This window comes from Palaemon carinicauda, chromosome 3 (assembly GCF_036898095.1).
Source record: "Palaemon carinicauda isolate YSFRI2023 chromosome 3, ASM3689809v2, whole genome shotgun sequence".
NCBI lineage: Eukaryota > Metazoa > Arthropoda > Malacostraca > Decapoda > Palaemonidae > Palaemon > Palaemon carinicauda.
In genome coordinates, this window is record NC_090727.1 from 199,415,848 (window position 1) to 199,436,689 (window position 20,842).

The 20,842-nt window shown below is 36.1% G+C and overlaps 1 protein-coding gene across 3 annotated transcripts in view; it reads left to right on the forward strand.

Moving 5' to 3' along the window:
• Window positions 1-20,842, forward strand: part of tos (Exonuclease tos) — a 330,838-nt gene that overhangs the window by 263,439 nt on the left and 46,557 nt on the right. For all 3 annotated transcript variants that reach the window (XR_011044196.1, XM_068371244.1, XM_068371245.1), the window contains exon 9: window positions 17,778-18,468. Coding sequence is in view for 2 of the 3 variants with exons in the window: in XM_068371244.1 (XP_068227345.1) it covers window positions 17,778-18,468 (691 nt within the window). In the remaining variant the exon portion in view is untranslated. The remainder of the gene's footprint in view (window positions 1-17,777; window positions 18,469-20,842) is intronic.

Below are 20,842 nucleotides of genomic sequence, written 5' to 3' on the forward strand. Positions count from 1 at the left end.
TTGTTCAAAACAACCCTAAATCACCAAAACAATTTTGAATGGCCGAGCGGATAAGAAAACAAAGGACAGAGAAACAGCAACAACTAGCAAATACAGTGAACCCTCGTTTATCACGGTAGATAGGTTCCAGACGCGGCCGCGATAGGTGAAAATCCGCGAAGTAGTGACACCATATTTACCTATTTATTCAACATGTATATTCAGACTTTTAAAACCTTCCCTTGTACGTAGTACTGTTAACAAACTACCCTTTAATGTACAGGACACTTAATGCATGTACTACAGTACCCTAAACTAAAACAGGCACAAATATTAAAGGCGATTTTATATCATGCATTTCCTAAACACGCTAAAAAGCATGATAAAAAATGGCAACCAATGTTTTGTTTACATTTATCTCTGATCATAATGAAGAAACAAACTGGAGGTAGAGCTTTTCTTATTACCCAGACATATTTCCCATACTTTTCCCTTAGAACTACATCACATCTTCCTACTTTAGATATATATATATATATATATATATATATATATATATATATATATATATATATATATACATATATATATGTATATATATATATATATATATATATGTATATATATATATATATATATATATATATATATATATATATATATGTGTGTATATATATATATATATATATATATATATATATATATATATATATATATATATATATATATATATATATATATATATGTATATTTATATGTATACACATATACATACTGTACCTACATATATACATACATACATATATACATAAATACATGCATACATATATATATATATATATATATATATATTACTGTATATATATGGGTTATGGAAAAAATCCGCGAAGTGGTGAATCCGCGATGGTCGAACCGCGAAGTAGCGAGGGTTCACTGTAACCAACAAGTCCCTGTCCGGGTGCCATATGTTAAAAATTATGAGTTGACAGTGAGGATTTAAACCAAAGACAAAGAAAACTATTGAGTTTAATAAGTAAAATTATAGATGTTGAACTGCCGTTTCTCGTCTTGAGAGGAAATCACCCAAAAAGCTGTCTTCGGATGTGTGGACCACTTCCTCTCCACAGTAACTCATCTACCATATGCAAAGGACCTAAAATAATAAAAAAAAAGAATATACATCTCTTAAAAAGAATCAATTTAACGTAAGAAATTAGTCGACAAATTTAATTTAACGAGAAGGGAAAGAAATTCAGCAAGCTAGCTTCGTGAAAACGTAAATTTCGTAAATGAACACTCGTTACTAAATAAGAAAAAATATATTTGAATTACATTCGTAGTTAATCTTAGTCAAAATGAAATTCTACTGGTATATAAACCAAAGGCACAAATATAATGGTAATTATAATGATAAAATCCTTTACTTTTAATTTTTTCGACGTGTTGGCGACCATAATTTAAACTATAATAAGCGTAAATTATATCTAAGAAACAGATCAGTCCTATTGAGCCTGCATAAGGTCTCTCAAGTGACTTACGTTTCTTTAGATCCTGGTCTTTCGTGGTTAGATGATAAGTCCAGCTGCTCGTGTTGCGTCTCTCCAAACATGAAATCCTATCACTCGGCCTAGGTGGAGTTTATCGCTCCATGACACTTGAAAACTTCAGGGTAAAAAAATGTCAGAAAATCTCAAAGGTCTGGTGCCACTCCGCTCCGGACTGCTTTCTGTGCTGGTCTCTGACACTCCCCCGCTGGAAATCTGTCTTACTGCAATCTGCCTCTGCCTGGATTCTGGACCGCTGAATATAAATACTCGAAAGGCAGAGTGAGTGGTTATTTAACTGTCAAACAGTCAGTTTCAAGAACTATTCAGGCTCAACAGTAAACAAAGTCGCAAATTATCCTATAACCATAAAACAAATTACCATTAAACAAATGCCCATAGTTCCAACCACCACCAAAGTAAACAAAAGACATAATATACTTTTCAGTACAAACAGAAATATACGAAAAGCATAAAGATATTTCTTTACACTCCACACCAAGGGTTCTACATTTAATTTTTTGTTAAATGTAGAATTCTGGAATAACTAGAAAAATTTCAGCTTTTTCTTTTACAATCTCCAATACAGGGTCTTTAGAATTAGAGTTTAGTGAAAGATTGAAAAAAGCAAATCAGACAATGTCTAGGTTAAGTAAAATTTGGATATTTAATCACTTGAAATTACATATAGAATTCAGACTATATATCAGTTTAGTGAGATCGGTGTTACTCTATGGACATGAGTTATGGTATGACAATGAAACAATCTCCACTCAGAATGATATTGGGAGTTAAATGGCAGGACAGGATTAGAAATGAAACTATAAGAGAGATTACTCAAGTGCCATATGTGGATGAGATCATGATGAGGGGTTGATGGAGATGGTTTGAGCATGCTCTTTGCACTTCCCAAGACAGATTAATTCACCAAACGGTCAGCTGGGCTCCACAAGGCACTAGAATAGTTGGAAGACCCAGACCTACATGGCTGAGGATTATGAAGTGTGAAGTAGGAGATGATGAATGGGGAAGTATTGAATTAAAAGCTCAAGATAGAGACGACTGGCGAAATCTAACCGAGGCCCTTTGTGTCACTAGGCATAGGAGGAGATGATGATGATATCTTGTGGAATTTGAGGAATGAGTATAGAATGATGATTTCAGTGATTTATGTGAGGCTAGTCTTCCTTTCCCTTCTAGTTTCCACATGGATCCATCTGGAGCAAATTGCTCAGCATCCATTTATGTTACATGGGCGAGTTCTGCAGTCCTTTGCTTGCTGATTGGGCTTTGTGTAACTGAGGCACCGTTTGAACTTCAAGTATCTACAGGGTTACGGTTACCGTCCGCTATGGTGTTTGACATAAATTAACTTTAAAAAAATTGAAAATCGTTTTGTTGTTTCTATGTGTGCAGAAACATGTCGTACATGCTCTCCAGAAGTTTCAGCCAATTATTTTTACAAATAATGAAGAAATAGCAGTCTTTAAATGATGATGTCATCCTTACTGAGTTGTCTGCTTGACTAAGTTTGACAATTCGTCTTTGCGTGTTTATTTTTGCATATATATAGCGATTTTTTCACATTTTTCGAAATCTCGTATGTCTGGCAGAGATGGAAGGCATTGGTAGAGGCTAGGTGAACGCAAACTACGATCTACGAGAAGAACAGTCAAAGTTTCCAAAGACGTATAGAATTTATAATGCATGTGTTTGTTTACTTGCAGTTTGTATGTACATTATGTTTTCACAATGTCCTCGTGAACTTTATTGCAAGGTCGTAGAAAGAACAAAAGTAAGCAGAGAGCTACAATAAAAGAACCAAGAAGAGAGGGAAAGATGTAAAAGAATACATAGCTGGAACATTCTAACTAAATCTCTGGCAACAATGAGAGGCTGCTGGCAACTCATGACACCCTTTAATACCTCGTTTAGGGAGCTTTTATGTAGGAATAACCAATAAAAGTACAAAGTAAGGTTATCATAATAATTATATCTTTATTTTTTAAAGAAAAAGGAGAAAATTTACAGCAAATCTTTAGAAGCTCATAACTCAAAAACATAATTATTCACATTTAGGTACATTTTTCTCATTGTTCAATTTTAGAGAAAAGGCTATCATTGAAAAGTGGAATAAAAATCCCACACTTTGTGCAATAGAATTTTGATTCTCCTTTTTCTCTTCTTTTTATGATTATTTTACATCTAGACAAAGAAAATTGAGAAAAAAATCATTAAAAGAAGGAAAAATAAAAAAATCTGTCACAAAGAATTATCTGATTTATAAAGAAGTTTTGATGGTATGATTTTCAATACAATTAGTGTCATATTAGTTGAGAAAAATGTACCTTTTTTTAAATCATGATTTGTGCCAATAAATCAAAAAGTTTATAATCAAATGACTTGAAAATTTTATATAATGAAGGTATTATATATGTCTAAAACATATAGAAACTGTGTATTTTGAATAATTAGGAAAAAATGCATGGCATAGTGGACGGTCCCCTTAACTTACAATGAGCTGTAAATCTGGTGAATGTGAGCATTTTGTCATAGAAGGCTTTGATAGTTGGATGGTCTTTATTGTTTTCATCTGTTCTCCAGCTAGGTTGTGGACATATTTGGCGATGTATCCTGATTCGTCACCAAACTTCTCTTTTTACAGTTTCAGTGCACGTTTGGTTAGTAGTTTTGGGCTACGTGCATTTTAAAATGTACAATATTAAGCTTGTGTTCATTTGTTATATTTTCTTTTTGTAAACTTGGTTAAACACTGAAAAATGCCCAGTTTTCATCTTGACTACTTGAGATGAGCAACTTCCATTGGGTCCCACTCACTGAATCTATTAAGAATTTGGTCATTAATCTTGATTCTTCTCTGTACTTGGTGTTTCAGTGTTGGTTTGGTCTTTCAATTTTGCTTGTTCCTCTCGATGTCATCTGGGTGTCTGTTTGGAAGTAAATTTCTTGGACTTACTCAGGCAATCCATTTCTAAATACCGTGCAGTCACTGGATTTGCTATTTCCATCTACATTTCTTTCCTGTTTACGATTATCTTGCCACTTCCTTGTGTCTTTATGCTTTACCAGTTGAAAGGACTTTATGGGTTCAGGATCAGATTCACCTTCCATCTCCATCCTTCTCCGTCGGTCACTTGTTGACTGATCATCACCCTTTCTTATATGTCTTCACTCACGTCCTTGGAGTCAGTGTCATATTTACTTTTGTATTTTGCCCACTTTTTGTGGTAACTGGCATCACTTCTGCATCGAGCGGTGGTTTCTCTCATGTTTTGTATAGTTGATATCAAACTCGACTTCATACTGTCCTTCCCTCTTATTTTGATGTGGGGCATGCCCCTTTCCATTTTTTCTGAAGGGTACATAGAAGGATGTTATCCTCACATGAAAATGCCCTCCTCCCTTTTCCCTGAAGCATAATTTGTTGAGAAAAGCATCATTTGTTTGTCTCTCTAGATCTAGGATGTTATATGCACATCATTTGTGTCGATTGTACTTTGGTGAAATAACGCGTCCATCATTCTTCACGTCTTCTTTTCCCTACTCTGAAGGATCTCATTCGTTTGTCACTCAAGGATGCCACTTGCATGTCATGTCTGCCATCATCCTTGGATAAACTACACATTTCACATCCTCTTTCCACTCCGCTGAAGGATCTCGTTTGTCCGTCCCTCAAGGACTTTGTTTTCATAGCATGTGTAATGTTTATAAATTACATAATTAAATCCATGACCCAAGAGGTCAATGTAGAAGTTAGGAGGAGTGTGAGAACGCCAAGTCAGTCATAAGCAGGATGCGAAAGTCAAGACCAAGCTAACCATTTGCAATGTAACATTTTCCATGAAGAGTAAGCATAAAACAAACCGTGAGAAGAGTTGTGTCTCACCGGATGCAGGTGCCTTCCTGTTGTCATTAAATGCTGAGATAACTAACTATAAATTATCATCAACATTGATATTTTAGTTAGTTCTGATCAACCTGTCATACGGAATGGTCATCCGACCAAACCATCTATACTCCTGTGATGGAGATGTTAATAAACTGTTTTAAAGTTACCTTACTTAGACTTATTCAGAAGAAGTAACCCACAAAGTCTAAAATACATAACACATTGAAGAGACATTTGATTGGAACCATAATGTGTGTTTATAACAGTACCACACCAACAATTGGTGGCAGCGTTTAAACTAAATCAACTTTAGTAACAAGAGAATCAACAGTAATGAATCTACAATTTTGACGAAGTATCCACGTCCACCGAAGAAATGAACACATTGAATATCAACTATAAATGTTATACAAACTGAGGAACTGGATCTTCAATCAACATCTTAAGAAAACGAAGGACTGACATTCAACGTTTATCAAACATTCAAGAATCATATCCAGGAAACACTACGTTCAACATTACAACGGGAAATCGGACCGAAAACATTCACCCAAACAGCAAAACTCTCGCAAACCAGTGAGAGAGAGAGGAAATGACGACATCGCCATATAAACTCAAGCTAAGTACATTTCTGCATTCATTTCAGTTTTAGACAGTGAAGTGTTGTTATCACGAGTCGATCGTCCATTATTGCTGGGGTGAGTTGTTTGCTAATCTTCATTTTTTCTTTCATTAAAGGAAACTGTATTTCAACTTCGAATTTTCGTCTAGAATTTTTTTTTTCTCTGTGCTAATTCCGTTTTCTTTCAGAAGTTCTCGGGAAATATCTTTATATTAGTATCATTGTATTGGGGAATTATGTTATAATCTTTATTGAATAGTGCTTATGCGTTTACGCAGTGGACGTTTGTATTCATATAGAGATTTTGATAGGATTGCAAGGAATCGAAGAGATAAAAAACAAGTTGAATTAAAAATGACACCTCCTGTGAGTCCAAGTAACCCCATCCCCGCTCCCATTGTTATGTTAGTAAATGGGCGATCAGCTATCCTTCCTTTTCAAGGTCGAGTCAATGGGTTCTTACCTCAGAATGTCGAGTCGTGGATTTCTTCCGTCTACGCCCATTTAAATGCTAAACAAATTATAGATCCATTTGTACAATTACAAGAAGCTAAAAGTTTTATAGACTTTTCTAAAGGAGATGCGAGTGCGTACTTGAGAGGAGTTTCATTTCAAAAGGCAGTTACATGGGATGATTTCAAAGTTAGGCTACGTGCAATCTATGGCAGTGAGAAAGCCTTAGATGTAGTTTTAACATTAAGAAATACACTTAATCAAGCCACTATGACTCGGCTTAATGTTATAGAGAGAGCAGCTCTCATTGCCGATAGGCTAAACGAGTATCAGGTAATTCACTTGGGTTACTAGAAATAACATCTCCGTGAAAGATTTCTTACGAATTATGTATTTAACTTGCACGACACTTATGTTGCCAGAAGCTTTAGTGCGGTGTTTTGATAAAAAGTTAATGCCAGCAAGTACAGAATTGGACGTATATAAACAGATAAAGAAACACATGTCTAAGTGTACTGATCTTGATCCCTTGTTTACACAAGTTTTTGCAAAAAATGAAACTAAGCCACAACAAGTAAACGTAGTTAATAATAGTCCAAGTCGCAGGAATGACGTGTTATAATTGCAAACGTCAAGGTCACTTGATTGCAGACTGCAGAACGAGAGTCTGTTCGTTACATAATAGTTCAACTCATTCATTTAGTCGGTGCTACTCGCGTAAGACACAACAGAATCCTAGAAATACACAGTCAATTCCACAGTCAGTTCCCTACGGAAATAAAAAGAAAAATCCTCAGTTCAATAAGAAGAAACAGCCGAACGTCAATGTAGTTCAGAATAAAAAACAAACAAACAGTTCTTCAAATAACTCTGATCCTGGGCCGTCTAGCCAGAACTCGCAAGGTCAGACTAATTTTCAGAATGTGCAGAGCAAAGCAAATACCACATAATTAACTCCAGTGGGGAAGAGAGTGATGTTGGGTCATTCAAATCAACATCAGTATTGTTAAATAATCCATTTAATGTTTTATCGGATCATTGTGAGGCAATAGATTTTCCTATGAAACACACGACCGAATCAAATAAATCAGTGCATGCTCCCGTAGATTTGCAACAAATTCATACGATAATAAGTCAAAATGAGTTACGACCAACATTATATGCTGTAAATTTAGAACACCGATCCTTTACATTATTTTTTGACTCTGGTAGTCCACGTAATATCAAGGATTTGAGGACACATCATTTGTTGTTTTCGAACTTCCCCATAGAGAAGTCCAGAGTAAGGCTCTCGGGTATAGGAAATAATGAATTAAATGTAATAGGCGTAACTCATGTTCAGTACAAGGTCGGTAAGCGCACGTTTGCCGATACCTTTGTTGTTGTACAAAACATTGATATGTATCCAGCTGTAATTATAGGATACCAGTCTATGGGTAATCAAAACATTATCTTAGCCCCTGCCAAGCACGGCGTGTATATCAAAGGAAAATTCTATAAGTCTTCTAATACCTTAAAATCAGTTTTAGATAAAGAGGAGACGACAAATAAAACAGTAACGTACGTTGAAGAACCAATAACTCATTAATAAAGAAATAATATATGCGACCCAACAGAATTCTCGTTCACCCGTAATATCATCTTGCACGCAATCTATCAAGCCGAACGTACCTTCGAATTTACAGTAATAGTGCAAGTAAAGAAAACGTTACCGGGATCTGAAATATTAATCCTTTCCGACACTTTGAAAACTAACGGATTGTCTGTCACACAAGCTATTTATACAGTAGGCTCACAACAACAATGTAATATTGAAGTCTGTAATCATTTAAATACCACTTTAGTAATTCACAAAAATCAACATATCTTGGATGTAGAAGTTTATAAACATCTTATTCTTACCGTCGTTGAAATCAATCACGCTCAATCAGTTGCGGATGAATCCCTTTTGCAATCTATTAAGAATAAAATCAATAAAGACATTCAAGAAGAAGAAATTCAGCAGAAATTTTTTGGACTTTTAAATGAATATCATGATGTTTTTTCCACTACGGATGGATCCTTAGGAAAAACAGATGTTATCGAACATCAAATAAGGTTAAAGGACAAGCAGAAAATTATCTATGTACCCTCGTACAGACTCCCTATGAAATTCCAGTATGAGATAAATGATGAAGTAGGTAAAATGCTAGAAGAAGGAGTCATTAGGAAATCGAACAGCCCTTATAATTTTCCATTAATAGTTGTACCGAAAAAAGATCGAACATGTCGTATCTGCGTAGATTTCCGTTGCTTGAATGAGGAAACGATCCCTAATCGATTCCCAGTGCCATGTACTGACGATATTTTATCTTTGTTAGGTCAGAATAAATGTTTTACCAGTTTGGACTTACTTAAAGGCTTTCACCAGATATCATTAGAAGAAAATAGTATCCCATACACTGCCTTCAGCACAGCCAGGGGACATTATGAATTTTTACGTATGCCCTTTCGTTTACGTTGTGCTCCCATAACATTTACTAGAATGATTATCATAGTGTTTGGAGACTTGCTAGGGGATATATTGCATGCCTATATGGACGACCTTGTAATCTTTTCCAATACCTTAGAAGAACGTCTACGTAAACTAGAACTAGTACTACAGAGACTAAGACAACATAACTTAAGGGTAAAGATTAGTAAGTGTGAGTTTTTCAAAACAGAATTGGTCTATTTGGGTTTTACGGTGTCTAGCCAAGGTCTTAAAGTAGTCCACGATAAGGTGTCGGCTATCTTTAACTTTCCGATACCTACTAATGTCAGGGAATACAGCAATTTCTGGGGTGTAGTGGATATTACAGGCGTTTTATATGCAATTATTCAATAATAGCCGCTCCCCTAACTGATCTTACGAAGAAGGGCGTAGATTTCATATGGTCTGAGCAGCATCAACAGGCGTTTAATACCTTGAAAGATGAACTGTGTAGTTCTCCTATCTTAAAATTTCCTGACTTCGGTAAGGAATTCTTCATTGCAACAGATGCCTCAGACTTAGGAGTAGGAGGGATATTGCTTCAGCAATATGAAAAACAATTTTTCCCGATAGCTTTTTATTCTCGAAAACTGAGAACTTCCGAAAGTAAGTATGCAGTAATAGACAAGGAAGGACTAGCTATTGTTAATTCACTAGTGCATTTTAAGTTCATAATATACGGTTATCCCGTCAAGGTTCTTACTGATCATAAACCCCTAACTGACTTCTTTAAAGGCTTTAGTCACAGCCCCAAACGAAATCGGTGGCATTTGATCATTCAAGACTTTGGCGCAAGAATCGGGTATTTACCAGGGAAAGCAAATATCATTGCTGATGCATTATCACGCAACCCCGTGTCATCTTGTACGGAGCCATTAGCTGAATTAATAGATATATCAACATCCATGCCTATTGTTAAAACTGTATCTGAACAGAAAGATCTGGGCTGTAGCGCTGAATTATTACAGACTGAGCAAAGAAAAGATCAGAAATGAGAAAAAATCATAAATGCTTTGAAAGGATGTCCTAAGGAAAAGGATTATATAAAGTATAAGCAGCAGAATTATATAATCAAGGACAATATTCTGTGTAGATCCGTGACAAGGAAAACCAGCATTACACCACATGTGACCAACGACCAGGTAGTGGTACCAATCTCACTTATATCCACTGTCCTAAATTGGTTGCATGCAAATCCATTGCATGGACACCCGGGGTTCTCCATAATGTCACAGAAAGCCAAATCATTGTTTTATTGGCATACGATGCTTACAGATATAAAAAAACACATAGATAATTGTCGCACTTGTCAGGAAAACAAAGGGCACACGAAAACACCTGTCAGCCTAGGGGCTTATCCCGTGCCCAATCAACCCTTTGAAAGGATACATTTAGATTTATTAACAGGATTTTACGAGTCAGACAGAGGAAATAAGCACCTCTTAGTAATTGTAGATGCTTTGACTCGATATACACAAACTGATGGCGCTTAAAACTAAAACTGCGATTGAATGCGCTAGGAAGTTTTACGAGTGTTACATTTGTAAACATGGAATTCCACACATGATAATCTCAGACTCGGGTGGAGAATTTAACAATCACTTCCTTACCTCATAGTGTGAATTCCTTAGCATAAAGAAAATCAATACCATGATCTATCACCCAGAGTCGAATGGGCTAGTGGAAAGAGCGAATAGTAAGGTTTTAAACATATTAAGATTAACACTAGGGGGATCAGACCCCAACTGGGATATTGCAATACCTGCGGTACTAAGTACTCTGAATCACTCATATCATATATCAATTAAAATGTCGCCGCACGAGGCATTGTATGGTACCCCAGTTAGAACGCCTTTCCATGTATTAACGCCTACAACTAATTCATCAAATCCTTTAAAAGAATGTATAAATGCAAGCAAAAGTTGTTTTGATATCCTTCGAAAGAATTTAGAAGAATCGCAAATCATAATGAAAAGGAATCATGATAAAATAGCGAAGCCAACTAAAACATATACCATGGGTGATAATGTATACATACAGGTAAATGTACGTAAAGGACTCAATTATAAACTAACACCTAAGTTTGAAGGCCCATTTAGCATTTTGGAAACATTAACGGCCAATAGATTTAGAGTTCAAAACGTATCCCAACCCACTGATGAGAGAATTGTACCATTGGCTCACATAAGAAATTAAAATTTTTTTTTTATTTTTTATCTAGGAAACATAAGTTAACATTTTTTTCTTCTTAATACAGGAGTAATTACATATATTTTTCTCATTACAGGTTTCCAAGATGAAGTTTTTATTGTTAGGAGTGATATTGTTCGCTCAGACATTTTTCTCGTGTGGGAAGAGCTCTAAAACTAAAAGTATAGATTTCAAATATGGCACTATGGTAGAGAGAACAGAAGACGTTTTTATTACATCAAGTAACATAGTTATAGAATTACGCATGCAAGCAATTTTCTCCCAGAGAATGACATCACTCGCTTAAAGAGTGCTATTTCAAGGTTTGCTGCTTCATTAAATGAAATACAGAGAGTTCGCTTGCACCGACACTAAAAGTTGCTGAGATGCTATCTGACGACTTGCAAAATAAGACTTACGAGGCAGAATTTTTGGCTCGTGACCTTTTGATGTGGACAGTAAGACACTAACCTTGAAAAACATAACCCGTTTATTTTTGCTGCACTAAACATCTTTGGATCTGTTGCAAGTTTAGGCTTAGGGATTTCAAATCGTCTTAAGATTAGTAATCAAAATAAGAAAATTGAATTTTTGACTCATGAAAATGAGTTAATTTTATCAGAACTAAGGAATCAGTTAACTTCAATCAATCAAATTATGAGTTTGGTGAATGAACATTCTAGTAATATCAGTCAGATTATGGAAGTACAAGACTTGTTGGCAACGTTAACGTATTATAATTCAAAAATAGATCATCTATCTATCTATATACCAAGGCACTTCCCCCAATTTTGGGGGGTAGCCGACACCAACAATGAAACAAAACAAAAACGGGACCTCTACTCTCTATGTTCCTTCAGCCTAATCAGGGACCCAACCGAGTTCAGCTGGTACTGCTAGGGTGCCACAGCCCAACCTCCCACATTTCCACCACAGATGAAGCTTCATAATGCTGACTCCCCTACTGCTGCTACCTCCGCGGTCATCTAAGGCCCCGGAGGAAGCAGCAGGGCCTACTGGAACTGCGTCACAATCGCTCGCCATTCATTCCTATTTCTAGCACGCTCTCTTGCCTCTCTCACATCTATCCTCCTATCACCCAGAGCTTTCTTCACACCATCCATCCACCCAAACCTTGGCCTTCCTCTTGTACTTCTCCCATCAACTCTTGCATTCATCACCTTCTTTAGCAGACAACCATTTTCCATTCTCTCAACATGGCCAAACCACCTCAACACATTCATATCCACTCTAGCCGCTAACTCATTTCTTACACCCGCTCTCTCCCTCACCACTTCGTTCCTAACCCTATCTACTCGAGATACACCAGCCATACTCCTCAGACACTTCATCTCAAACACATTCAATTTCTGTCTCTCCATCACTTTCATTCCCCACGACTCCGATCCATACATCACAGTTGGTACAATCACTTTCTCATATAGAACTCTCTTTACATTCATGCCCAACCCTCTATTTTTTACTACTCCCTTAACTGCCCCCAACACTTTGCAACCTTCATTCACTCTCTGACGTACATCTGCTTCCACTCCACCATTTGCTGCAACAATAGACCCCAAGTACTTAAACTGATCCACCTCCTCAAGTAACTCTCCATTCAACATGACATTCAACCTTGCACCACCTTCCCTTCTCGTACATCTCATAACCTTACTCTTACCCACATTAACTCTCAACTTCCTTCTCTCACACACCCTTCCAAATTCTGTCACTAGTCGGTCAAGCTTCTCTTCTGTGTCTGCTACCAGTACAGTATCATCCGCAAACAACAACTGATTTACCTCCCATTCATGGTCATTCTCGCCTACCAGTTTTAATCCTCGTCCAAGCACTCGAGCATTCACCTCTCTCACCACTCCATCAACATACAAGTTAAACAACCACGGCGACATCACACATCCCTGTCTCAGCCCCACTCTCACCGGAAACCAATCACTCACTTCATTTCCTATTCTAACACATGCTTTACTACCTTTGTATAAACTTTTCACTGCTTGCAACAACCTTCCACCAACTCCATATAACCTCATCACATCCCACATTGCTTCCCTATCAACTCTATCATATGCTTTCTCCAGATCCATAAACGCAACATACACCTCCTTACCTTTTGCTAAATATTTCTCGCATATCTGCCTAACTGTAAAAATCTGATTCATACAACCCCTACCTCTTCTAAAACCACCCTGTACTTCCAAGATTGCATTCTCTGTTTTATCCTTAATCCTATTAATCAGTACTCTACCATACACTTTTCCAACTACACTCAACAAACTAATACCTCTTGAATTACAACACTCATGCACATCTCCCTTACCCTTATATAGTGGTACAATACATGCACAAACCCAATCTACTGGTACCATTGACAACACAAAACACATATTAAACAATCTCACCAACCATTCAAGTACAGTCACACCCCCTTCCTTCAACATCTCAGCTTTCACACCGTCCATACCAGATGCTTTTCCTGCTCTCGTTTCATCTAGTGCTCTCCTCACTTCCTCTATTGTTATCTCTCTCTCATTCTCACCTCCCATCACTGGCACCTCAACACCTGGAACAGCAATTATATCTGCCTCCCTATTATCCTCAACATTCAGCAAACTTTCAAAATATTCCGCCCACCTTTTCCTTGCCTCCTCTCCTTTTAACAACCTTCCATTTCCATCTTTCACTGTCTCTTCAATTCTTGCGCCAGCCTTCCTTACTCTCTTCACTTCTTTCCAAAACTTCTTCTTATTCTCTTCATATGGCTGACCCAGTCCCTGACCCCACCTCAGGTCAGCTGCCCTCTTTGCCTCACGTACCTTGCGCTTTACTTCCACCTTTTTCTCTCTATATTTTTCATATTTCTCTATACTATTACTCTGCAGCCATTCTTCAAAAGCCCTCTTTTTCTCTTCCACTTTCACCTTCACTCCTTCATTCCACCATTCACTGCCCTTCCTCATGCTGCCTCCAACAACCTTCTTGCCACATACATCACTTGCAATCCCAACAAAATTTTCTTTTACTAACTTCCATTCCTCCTCTAAATTACCAGTTTCTCTTACTCTCACCTCATCATATGCCATTTTCAACCTTTCCTGATATTTACTTTTTACCCCCGGTTTTATTAGCTCTTCAATCCTCACTACCTCCCTTTTACATCCACCTACTCTATTCCCCCACTCTTTTGCTACAACTAATTTTCCTTCCACCAAAAAATGATCAGACATACCGTTAGCCATACCCCTAAACACGTGCACGTCTTTCAATCTTCCAAACATTCTTTTAGTTACCAACACATAATCCATTAATGCCCTTTCTACTACTCTTCCATTTGCCACTCTTACCCACGTATACTTATTCTTATCTTTCTTTTTAAAGAAGCTAGCACCTATTACCATCTCTTGTTCAACACACATGTCTACCAGGCTCTCACCACTCTCATTTTCACCTGGTACGCCATACTTACCAATGACACCTTCTACCTCTCCAGCGCCCACTCTAGCATTTAAGTCACCCATAACAACTACATAATTCCTTCTACCCAGTCCTTCTACACACCTAGTTAAATCATTCCAGAACTCATTCCGATCTTCTTCACTTTTCTCACTACCTGGCCCATACGCACTGACAAACGCCCAACATTCCCTACCCAACCTAACCCTTACCCACATTAACCTAAAATTTCACATTTCATTGAGAAATCAAAAGACTATGTGGAAGCTATTACGTTAGCGACTAAAGGTGTTCTGTCACCGCATTTGTTGCCGATAAGAGACTTAACATTAATTGTGGAGAACGGACGGGAGAAATTAGGTTATATTCCTTTGTTAGACGCACGTAGGTTAGAATTTTATTACAGCCTAATTACAGTAAGTGTTGAAAATTACAGGATTATGATTACAATTCCCTTTGATTCTTCCGATGCCCGGCAATCATACAGGATATCACCATTTCTGACTTTCATGACAAATAACTCAAGTCCAGTAATATCCAGTTTGACAGGACACGTATTGATTTCCCCGGACAAGGAAACATATACGGTCATTAAAGACTTAAATAGATTAACTCACTGTTCAGACGCAATGAATAAAAAAATATGTACAGCTGACTCCTTTGAATTCCATAAAAAATCAATGGATTCATGCGAGTTAGGTATAGTGCTAAACGGTGCTCTCTCCCATACACATGAAAGTTGTCTGAAAAACTTTATCCTTTTGACGATAATAAGTTCAATTGCAGACTGAACAACGGCTCGTGGATACGATACGACAAGGCCGGCTTCAATGTATCATGCCCGGACGTATCCACGTCCTATTCCCAAATCTTCGTTGCAGCAGATGGTTGTATCGGTACGTCCACGAATTACACGGTCCGAGGAATTAACACTATCATCAGAGAACGGGCCTATTTCGCGAATTTCACGTGGTCCACTACAATCCCATCTTTACTTCTCCCATACAACGCACGAGTGGCTAAGCGGTTGATGAAATTAACCGAGATGGACCACCCGTCACCGACTTATGCAGATCTTCGTTTCTACGTGTTACTAGCAGCAATCAGCGTTACTGTGATAATATTTATCGCCTTTAACATCTTTGTTTGGCGTAGGTTAAGAAAAAGTAAGATGGAGCTCAAACAGAACGTTTTGCCATGTCCAGACAAAACTCCTTATTTTTTTCAATTTAGACCCGTTTGAAATTGGCCCCTTCATTCGCTCAAAGGAGTAAAATTGTCTTGGAAAAGTGTTGTGCACGAAAATCAGTTAGTACGCTAGTAATATGTAGTTGAAGAGACTCTAGAACATTTGCATTTTAAAAAAATTTTAAAAACATTTAAAATATAAATCATTTTTTGGGCACCTAATAAAATATATAAGCCCTAAATGTTAAAATAAAGAATCTATGGGCATCTAATAAAATATATAAGCCCTATATATAAATATATATACATATATATATATATATATATATATATATATATATATATATATATATATATATATATATATATATATATATATATATATATATATATATATATATATATATATATATATATATATATATATATATATATATATATATGTATATATACGAAACCGTGGTGCGTGTACGTACCAGGAATTTATGTTTGTGCACTAAACTTATATCTTTACCAAGGTAACAAATATTCTTTATTAGTTACCGTATAATAATCTGTATTTTTGACAAAGGTGACGACTATTCTTTAACAAGTTACCGAATCATATGTACATCAGTATTTTTTTTTTTTGGTACCATATAATCATTTGCTAGCAATGTACCATATATATGATCTGTATTTTCCATTCATTTTTCTTTGTTTTTGACAATACCTGTTATGTATGTATTTTTTTTAAATGTACCTATTTGAGCATTCATCCTTAATCATTTGTTTATGGCTAAAGTTAAAAAAGAAAAAAATATAATATATATATATATCCAGTCACACTCCTAGTAAACATATTTTTAACGTATTGTTATATGTTCAATTAATTGAAGGTAGCTGTCCGAGCTAATGTAATGTTTATAAATTACATAATTAAATCCATGACCCAAGAGGCCAATGTAGAAGTTAGGAGGAGTGTGAGAACGCCAAGTCAGTCATAAGCAGGATGCGAAAGTCAAGACCAAGCTAACCATTTGCAATGTAACATTTTCTATGAAGAGTAAACATAAAACAAACCATGAGAAGAGTTGTGTCTCACCGGATGCAGGTGCCTTCCTGTTGTCATTAAATGCTGAGATAACTAACTATACGTTATCATCAACATTGATATTTTAGTTAGTTCTGATCAACCTGTCCTACGGAATGGTCATCCGACCAAACCATCTATACTCCTGTGATGGAGATGTTAATAAACTGTTTTAAAGTTAACTTACTTAGACTTATTCAGAAGAAGTAACCCACAAAGTCTAAAATACATAACACATTGAAAAGACATTTGATTGGAACCATAATGTGTGTTTATAACAGTACCACACCAACACATGTCTATCATTGTCTTTTGATGAAACCACATATACTTCATATCTTTTCCCTTCTCCGAAGTGACTTTTTTTGTTCATCCCTCAAAGACATTATATTGTATAGTCATCCTTCAAGGTTGTCATCTTGTTTGTTTGTCCCTTAAGGATGTTGTTTGCACGCCATATCTATTATCGCCCTTCGATAAAGGTATGCGTACTTCACATCCTCTTAGTTTGTTTGTCCCTCTTGCACGTTATCTTTTTCGATCGTCCCTCGAGGATGTCGTCCACACATCATGCCCTGTATCGTTCTTTAATGACGCTAAGGGTGCCTTGGGTATTTTCTTGTTTCTTAAGAACTGTTTATTCTAGTTCCCTTTCTTCTGTGTATGCTATTTTACATATTATATTACACACATATATAATTATTCTACCTTCGCTATTATGGCAAGTACACTGTTTACTCATGCATTTTATATTCATAGTTGAATTTTTATTATTAAAATCACCATAAATTCAATTGATGGTTGTTAATAATCCCTTGTAATGCTTTCATCAACAGATATTTTTCATCACCTCTGCCCTCAAAATCCATTACTACCAAAGAGGAGCCATCAGATAGACCGCAACAAGAATCTTCAGCAACTTGTGATGATAAGGTTTCTCCAAGTGAAATTTTGAGTGATATGATATCTGATGACAAGGAAGGTGGGGAAAACAACAGAACTGTGTGCACAAATTCTGATGGAAAATTGACAGATACTGTAGAATATGAGACTATAATTAAAGATCAAAGCAAAAACAAAACTAATGATACTGAATGTTTAACAAAAACGCCATTGTTTCCTGCACAGACAAATACAGTGACTCCCAAAAGAGAACAGACATTTAAGTGGGGAAAACTCTCAGACATGTTTTCATATAAAGGTAATAAGACTGAGATCAGCAGTAGCCCAGCAGCTAGAAATTCTTTCAAGTCTGTACTGACTTCAAAAAGTGTTTTGTGTACACCAATTTCCAGTAAAGAAAATGAATTTATGGCTGTTGGAGATCCATCAGAATTTGCATCCCTTTCTCAAAAGAGTTGTGTTTCTGAGGTGTCCATGGTAAGTGACATTGGATCCATTGATAATGAATCCTTTGAACTGACTCCTACGACAGATTCTTCACAGAAGTCACAAATCAAGGATGCGGAACTAAATACTCAGGGAGATGACTCAAAGGAATCAAGTTTTAAACTAACAAGTCCTTTGGTATGTTGCAGTTTAATTTGTGGTTTGTAGTAAAGTATCTGTTTAGATATTTATTGTATGTGAAAAGAATTTAGGAAATTAAGGGACTTGGACTTGAAAACTTTGAATTAGTAATAACCAACTGGTCAGTCCTGTGTACATAATTTAGAGTTATTGTCAGGAAAGCAAGCAAAAATGTAAGATAAAGTTAAGAAAATATTAGGTAAGCATAGGAGTTTCATTTTGGGGCTAATGTACTGTGTGATCTCCAAGGACTTTCATGTAAAAGGCTGGGACAAGGAATCCAATATGACATGAAATACCAAAGAAATGTTATCTCCCCTGCTCTAGTGCCAGTGTTTCAATTTGTGTAAAGGTTCTGGCTCTATTGAATCCATCACAGACCAATGCTGCAAATCATTTGGCATCCAAACACACATCATCACCTAGAGCCAATACTAATGCTAAAAGCAATGCTACCTGAGCACTAATTTGTGCCAAGCCATCGTCTTTACAGTCGTCAGACTATTGATACGTCTTTCCTGAGCTCCGTTAAGGGGCAAGACTCAGTCCCATTAAACAATGTTATTTTGGGGGTTACTGCTAACTCCTACTCCTTTTTTGTTTCTCGATCAATTTATTTCATTTAAAAAATATTTTAAAGAACATTCTATGCTCTAAAAGCTGTGCATGTGAAATTATCATAGCTTTCTTAATTTTTTACAGCACATATGTATTTTATCAATGTATATGTTACTTTCAACAGTAACTATAGTCAATATCTTTTTTTTTTTTTTTTTTTTTTTTTTTTTTTTTTTTTTTTTTTTTTTAAACCAAATATCCAGTTTGTAGGAAATAAAACTCCCCACTTTTTCATGTTTGAAGAAGAAAAAATTATCAATAGTAAAAAAGTAGTAGCAATTATTTTTCTCAAATATTTCATGTTTTGAGAAATGGGTTTTTACATATTTTTGCAGAGATTAGTTAATACTTTAGTATACTTAAGTATGGGGTTTTATTGGTGATTTTTAAGTACATACAGGGTAATCATCATATTCCAGGGCTATTAATTTTTCCATTTCTCAAATCCAGAAATACATATGCTACATGTACCAAAGACATACATTTGGGAAATGTAGACTGTATATTTCTGTAAGAGTGATCCTCGACCTTTCTTATCTCAAAAACCACATCAGGTACAGCCCATTTAAGATGACAACCATCATGCATGTCCTCCAGTTACTACAGTAGGGAGCTTTGACCTGCCCTATAGATGTAAAAGACACTTATTGGCATGTCCCTATTGCTCTTCACTTCCGACCTACCTATACTCAATTTTTTTAATGAGGCAGATTTGCACTCACCCTTTTAGCTTAGAAAAGTTTCCTAATAGCTGATTTGTTGGAAGTATTTTGCCTGAATAGCATTGTTTTCAAATAGTTACCAAGTAATGTGAATCAAAACTTATTTACTAAAATAAATTTTTCCTCAAATATATATTTACTAAAATAAATTTCTCCTCAAATATATATTTACTAAAATAAATTTCTCCTCAAATATATATTTTGTTAATAAATAATGTTAACAAATAAAAGGTTATAAAGTATTGTGATTGTAAGTCTAAATTTAATAACAATACCTGCTGAAGTCAACAACAGAAGCTTGTTTGCAGATGCACACTGAATAGTTTTGTAATTTTTCGCATATTTTAGCCAATAGTGTGATAAATTACATTGAGCATAAGAAAAACATGTTATTATAAACTTACTTTGAATACCAGAATCCACTAAAAACATGTAATTAATAAAACTTGCTGTTGATGAAAACTTGCAGGAAGGTGAAAGGATCAGCCTACTTTTAAACACCCAAGTAGGGCTGGAAGGGAGAAGAAGGGTATCGGGATTGTAACTGGGCAGTGAAACTTCGTGTAAGAGTTCAAGGTGCGTTTCAAAAGCTGCTGCCAAGCTTGATTGATGAGTCTGAGGCATATCACAATATTGAAATGTTCCTTAAAAAATTCATGAAAGGTAAGGTTTGTGTTTTCAGTGATTTCAAAACATCTCAAATCACTTGCTGGTCCACAAGTTGGAGGAGATAGGTGGTGTTAGGAGGAAGGAAAAGAACTTTCATAAAGGAATTTTTAGGATATAATTCTCGAGGCCAGGTGGGTGAGCAGGAGTGTTATCCGACACCACCAGATTTTTCAAATGGAGGTGGCTCTCCAGAAAATTTTTAACAGTAGGCCTGGAACAGAGATGTACCTAATCAATGAAAAACTGTCTCGTTACCCAGGCTTTCACATTAGCCCTCCACATCACTGGAAGCTTCTCCTTTAGCACTATGTGGGACTTGAAGGCTCAAGGTTGACACCAGTTTAAAACTTTTAAGGAATTGT